At 40.0% G+C, this 6,966-nt stretch overlaps 1 protein-coding gene across 2 annotated transcripts in view; it reads right to left on the bottom strand.

Annotated features, from left to right (window-relative positions):
* Positions 1-515: 515 nt before the first annotated feature.
* The window catches only part of LOC120937461 (protein unc-93 homolog A-like), a 1,112,011-nt gene continuing 1,105,560 nt past the window's right edge, over positions 516-6,966 (bottom strand). For both annotated transcript variants that reach the window (XM_040350715.1, XM_040350716.1), the window contains exon 9: positions 516-1,048. In XM_040350715.1, the coding sequence (XP_040206649.1) occupies positions 816-1,048 (233 nt within the window). In that variant the 3' untranslated portion in view covers positions 516-815. The remainder of the gene's footprint in view (positions 1,049-6,966) is intronic.

Here is a 6,966-nt window from a genome sequence, read left to right as displayed (position 1 = left end):
AACGCCTGTTGGCAAATTTTTGGGGCTTGTAATGGCCGGCACTTACTTATGTATCCAGTTTTTCACTTACTACTTCTGGTAGGTCAGTGTCCATGTTGTGGGACTATTTGTGCACAGCTAGTAAGTATTTTGTGGCTGCAAATATGACCTGAATGTTTTTAATAATCGCCTGCCATTAAAGTCAATGAGGCACGCAGCAAATTTGCGGTTCGCGGACATTTGCGATCGTTTGCGGTTAACGTTCGCGAACCGTCCCGTCGAATGTTCGTCCATCACTACTTGTAATCTTTCACTTTGTTTACACAGGCTAGGTTATGAGGCAGAAAAAGGCAAAGCCAAATCTATCCTTTTTTTTTTCAACACTATTTTATTGAGTTTTTCAGATATTACCAGATTAATAAGAACATTTTAAACAAATAAGACAGGTCAATATACACAGTATACATCTGGTTAACAATAACAGATCATTAACTAATAAGTAGAATGAAGCGAAAGTACATAAAAATCAAAGGGTCAAAGAGACTTTACTTTACATGGTGTCACTTTTTGTCCATATAGACCAATGTTTGTCAAATATGTTACACAAATCTATTTTAATACAATACATTTGCAAGAATTTCATGTTCCCTTTATGTCCAGATCTACTGAAAGTTTTGACATACTGCTTTCACTCAATCTATCCTCTGTGCATTTGTGTTTTTATAAGCTTTGTTTTAATTGCCCAGGACAAACCTGGGCAATTAAAACAAAGCTTATAAAAACACACCAACAAATGGTAGATTTACTTACTTACATTGACTGCTTATAGTATCAGTTTAGTCTTTTGGACTTTCTTGAGCTCCTGAAACAGCATTCCCATGTTCTATATATTCCACAGCTCCATATAGTAAAATTCCCACCACCACCACACACATCAATATATAGAGTTTGATGTAGACACATAAAAATGAGCTGTATCCAAAGGCAATTGCAAATCCAAGAGATTCCCAAAGTGAAAAATTGGCAAAGGCAGCTTCTTTATTCTTTTCAAACAATACGCCGTATAAAGCTGCAATAACAAAGAAAAAAAAAACAGATTTTATATAACCCCAAATTCATGTGACTTGCTCTGTAGTCAGGATCAGTACACAAAATATAAATGCAACTGAAGTAATAATCTGTTACATTATAAATTCTTAAAACAGACCTTGCCTTCCAAACTATCACCACTTGTATCCTTTGCATGCAAAATTATCAGGTCTAAACTAAATAAAATTTAATGGTTTATTACCAATAATTTTTTTTTTTAAGTTTACATTTGGTGAATTTAAATATGTTGATGTAAATGTGAGGATAAATAGAGGTTTCTTAGCAAGAAGTGCAAATATAGCTTTTAAATAGAATGCTCCAGTAAAGAACTTAAAGCGGTGGTTCACCCTATAAAAAATCTCTAACACTACATCCAGCCCAGTTCTGCAAATAAAATTACACTGACCTTTTTTTTTTTGCCACCGTAGATAGCGTTTATCCTAAGAATTCACCGCGGCTTCCGGGTAGGGAATCCCGTGGGAGTGGGCGTTCCTATTGACATGCCACGCCATGACACGCTGAATAGAGCCGTGCCGACCCGAGCTTCTTTCGGGAAGTCGTGACGCGCTGTACGCGCCGTCGTTTAGCATGTCAATCAATTGGCATGTCAATAGGAACGCCCACTCCCGCGGGATTCCCTACCCGGAAGCCGCGGTGAATTCTAACGATAAACGCTATCTACGGCGACAAAAAAAAAAGGTCAGTGTAATTTTATTTGCAGAACTGGGCTGGATGTAGTGTTAGAAATTTTTTATAGGGTGAACCACTGCTTTAAAGTGGATGTAAACCCAAACAAATTTTTTTTGTTATGTCACAATGTAGAGAATAATATTTCCTATCATCTGTGCCCAGTCTTGCCACAAGAGTTAATCCAGCTCTGAGCAATCCTCTTTTATTGTTCAGTGAAATAAAACAGACTTCCAGATAAAAACCTGTCTAAATAAAAAGTCCTTACCGCCCCCTTGCTTCGAGTGACAGGTTATTTACATATCTCGTGCCCTAGCTTGGACACATGCACATTCCTGGATGTTTATTATAATATGAGGTGATCCACAGTTCATAGACAAGTGACCAGGATGTATTATGTGGGGGAGGGGTGGATTTGTCACTTTTTATACTTACACCCAGTAAGGCTGAATGAACTTAGGGCTGGTTCACACTTGCTGTGCGAGATCGCAAGTGATTTGCACTGCACTGCTGTTCAAATCACATGCAATGTCTGTGCGATGCGATTTCAGCTATACAAACTGTATGGCTGAAATCGCATCTCATTTGTACCAAACACACACAGGACCATTTTTTTGGTCCACACCAGAATCGCATAGGTGTTCACACTTATGCGATCCGATTCATGTCCAAACTGTCAGTTCGCAGTGCGATATGCGAGCTGAAATGGGGGTGTCATTACCATTGTATGACACTCCCCAGCAGTTCGCATAAGGCAGTGTGAACTGCCGTGCGAGTCGGGTGCGATGTGGGAACCCGCAGTGAATTCGCAGGCTTCCCGAATCGCACCAGTGTGAACCAAGCCTTCAAGCATACAGCCTACAGTGCGATATGCGAGCTGAAATGGGGGTGACTTTACCATTGTATGACATTCCCCAGCAGTTTGCATATGGCAGTGTGAACTACTGTGCGAATCGGGTGCCTTGTGGGAACCCGCAGTGGATTCGCAGGTTTCCCGAATCGCACCAGTGTGAACCAAAATTTTTGGGACTACATCCACTTTAAGGAAGTTTTAATAAATCCTCTAAATGTGACAGTTAACGTAATATTTTCCTCTGTGCCAACTCACATGGTGCTGCGGCACCATGCAACTCAATGTGGTGTGTTAAAAAAAAGAAGCAGGGACTTCTTTCTCTGTTTCTGCAGGTAGGGCAACTCATTAAAATTAATGGACTGCCTACATGCAGAACACAGGTCACACAAGTGTGATCCTAGTCTAATAGATGCTTCAAAGCAAATAGTATTCCACACAAATAACCAGGGTGATAATATTCCATGATAGGGTAAAAGCTCAAGTGCAGTTTCCATTAAAATCAGCTAAATATATTTTAAAAACAAAAAGGTGAGCAAAGTCTTATAGTTTCTTTAAAATGACTGAGCTTGAATTAAAAATAATATACCTGGAAAGTATTCAACTAATTTAAATCGATTTTTTAGTTGGTTTTGATTTGATGATTTGGCCTCAACATTTCAGTAAATTTGTAATGTCATATTTGGGTACATTTTGGTTTGATTTAAAGTATTATTATGTAAAATTGGCATTTTAGTAACTTTGTATGTTTTTGTATATACATTCCTGACATATCACACGTCCCTGAGGTTTTGTCAAGTCACTTCGTCTATACCAAGATGATATCACCAGGCCAGGTGATTTTTAAGGTTAACCTGGGTTAACAAATATATACAATTGTATACCCAGATCCAAAACCTTTTAACCTTCGGGCTTTTCCACCATGTGTGGTATTCCCTGCCCTCTTGCACTCAACTACTACTTCAATAATTCAAGTGTTTATGTATGACTTATATGTATTTAAAGCCAGTTTGTACCACTTGTACCACATGTCCTCAGCCTGTCTACCTGGACATGTAAGGAAGTTTGTCAGATCTCAAATTAGTAATTACAAAATGTGGCCTGATACCTTGTCCACATTTTGGCAGACATTGACATCATAGTTGCTAAATCTGAACGACATTCTAATGCTGGAAGCTGTGCTTGAGTATAATGAACACTGCTTGTAAAGTTTGTCTCAAAATGATACCCGAATCATCACAAAGGTCCACTATTTACATAAAACCTTTATTAGTCCACCATATACAAATTTTTGGGCTAAGACCTGTTTTGAAGTTTGGGTTGTTATGTATAGGGCCATCGGATTATGAGGAGATATAAATTTGTGGGCTGTACACAATCAACACCAAAGGCTCAGTGGGAATGACAGAGACAGGCATAAGATGGCCTATCTTTTGTTAGCATCCACATGAGGTAGCTCACTGGCCTCGGAGTACAAGAATAGATTTAATCCACATCCATAGGACAAGAAATGGAGTTGCGCTAAACAAGGATGAATATACCTTAGTGAAAAAGTCATGTGTAAATCATATGAATAAAAATGTGGAATGGCTAGCAATAATTAAACAGAGAGAGAATAGTCCAAATGGCAAAAACTTTTGCAAAGTAAAAGTGCAAAAACGCAAGTCCAATGACGTATTCAATCTGTGTAGTATTGAAAATGCTGCTACGGTAGGTGAAAATTCAGGAACCACCACCCAATAATAATACTGACCCTTACCAGAGTCTAAGATCCTGACGGATCAAATAGTGCAGAAAATAGCCAGATCCAATGGATGCACCGTAGCTCGCCTCCTGACAAGGTCTTCAAAAGTCACCGATCAACCGACGGAGCATCCAGAGAAAAAAATACTGACATAGTGTAAATCCGTATACCGCAATCAGGACACATAGGACATCCCCCAGTGAATGATTGACAGACAATGTGAAATAGAAGAAGGTAACCACCACCGATGAACACACTGACCCTTACCAGAGCCTATGATCCCAAGGGATCAGATAAAGCAGAGAGGATGTGATCCAGCATGGAAACCAGAGCGTCCTAATGATATGGTCCTCGGGGTCACCAATGAAGTAGCAGAGTGTCCATATATAAAAAAGAGACTCACATAGTGTGATACCGCAATAAAAGTTAATAAAAAAGTAGGCAGATGCACTTACAGTTATGGAGATAAAAACAGCATGGAGAAAGTAAACAGCCGGCCGGCGTAACAGAACGAGGATTCGTCCTCAGCGTGCAGTGACGTCAGCACGTCGCCTCCCTAATCCACATCCATATTGGGTTTGGTTGTGGTGAATTATATTTAATAAGGTGCTCAGTTCATATTGAAATATTTTAAAGGTCATGAACAGAGATCCCTGTAGGTCCAAAACTGATATAGGATCCTAGGGAGGATATTCATTTTCACAGAGTATATTTTGCCAGACCATAATGGGGGTTTTTCTATCAACCTATACATATCTTCTGCTAAATTATAGTATAGTAGAGGATAATCTTTCTGGTATAGATTGTGGAGTGAGGGTGTTAGATGGTTTCCTAGTGTCAGGATCTGAACTAGGAACATCAGTGGTGCCTGGCTATGTCTCATCTCACTGTGCAAAACAGCTCCCTGCCTGATTCCTGTGATAACCTTGCTTTGTGTTTTTTTTTTCTGGTAAATCTTTGTCACACTTACCCTAAATGCAGGTTGTCAGACACTATAGCTGGCTACTGTGTTCTTCACCTAAAGCAGCCCTCTTTCCCATGCAGGCATATCAGTACTCAAGTGCGTGGCCACCACGCCAGGGCATTCGTGAACTGAGCAAAGCAAACATGTACTTGCGGTTGGCAGAAAGGCAGAGTGGTTCAATGACAGTCCAGGTAAAAGGCAGGCAGGTTTCAGAGAATATCCAAGGTCATACACAGGGAAATATAGTTTAGCAGAGCAGGGCAGACAAACAGGCAGTTTGATCAGGTATTACACACTCTATCACAAGCATGAGATTTATTTTGAATAAGGTAGCGCAAAAGGTAAAAAACTCACATTTAAAAAGAAGGACAACAGTCAAAAACCACACGAGCAGCGAGCTCGTCTCACCGACGTCGTTCTGTGTCGGCTCTGGTTCTCCTATATCCTATGCCTATCCCTATCCTATCTCCTATTTTTACCTTTTGCGCTACCTTATTCAAAATAAATTTCATATGGTACTGCACTATGGGCCTTCCTCTCTTTTCTCTTTTACCTTATACTGTACTTTCTGAGCATTCACTGACACTGCGGGTCAAGCCAGGAGGTGCAAGATATAGAGGAAGCGGGTGTTCCCATAATATCCAGTGACTCTCCAGCAAACAATACTAACAAGACCCGGATACAAACTCGGTGTTCGTGGAGATAGGTCCACTGTCCACAGCCTCAATGTGAGTGAGTGCATGTGTGATACATCAACTCCCTTTCCAAAAATGTTCCTACAGGATTATGCCATTATTCCTTTATTTCTGTTTCTGTTTACATGCTTTTTTGAACACTTGATGAGGAGCCTTTCCCTCTCAGCTTTAATTAATGAGGCCGCACGTTTGAAGATACACCCTTGGCACTTCTAATCTAAATAATTTACGGCGGTGTAGCCTAAAAAGAGTAGGCTAGGCCGTCCTAATTTTAGGTGCCCCTACGTGAATCTACCTATTTAAGCCTAAGGTGGAGGGGAATAAATAGCTTTCTAAGGGGTAGATTGGGTGGAACACAAGACTGAGCCTTTAAAACAGAGTCCAAAGGGTCAGGGGAGAAGGTCCCCATTATTTGTGCTGGAGGTAATATATTGTGAAGCTTGGAGGGTTCAAGGCTGCAAGACAGTGTGTAAGTTCGGCCCCTAGGAGGAAAAGATTTAGACTGTGGCAATTAGCTGACTGTAGAGGATGCAATAAACTTGTCAGTGTCTTTTGCTACAAAGGACTGTAGGGTCATGTATGATTGGATGCAGCTGTGATGTAAACAATCCGTGGTTGATAATGATCAAACTCATGTGCAACTGGCATAACACTGGAATAATGTGGAAGAAATAAAAAGAATAGGGATGAGCTTTATGTTCGGGTCAAACATGAGTTTGACTCGAACATTGGCTGGTAATTTGAATAGCGAATAATTTGGGGTGTTTGCAGCAAATTCGAAAAGCCCTTTAAAAGTCTATGGCAGAAATCAAAAATGCTAATTTTAAAGGTTAATATGCAAGTTATTGTCATAAAAAGTGTTTGGGAACCTGGGTCCCCAGGGGACATGTATCAATTCAAAAAAAAGTGTTTAAAAACTGCATTTTTTTCAGGAGCAGTGATTTTAATAATGCTTAAA

This window comes from Rana temporaria, chromosome 4, assembly GCF_905171775.1.
Source record: "Rana temporaria chromosome 4, aRanTem1.1, whole genome shotgun sequence".
Taxonomy (NCBI): Eukaryota; Metazoa; Chordata; class Amphibia; order Anura; family Ranidae; genus Rana; species Rana temporaria.
Note: the sequence above shows the minus strand (reverse complement) of the source record. Positions and strands in the feature narration are given on the sequence as shown.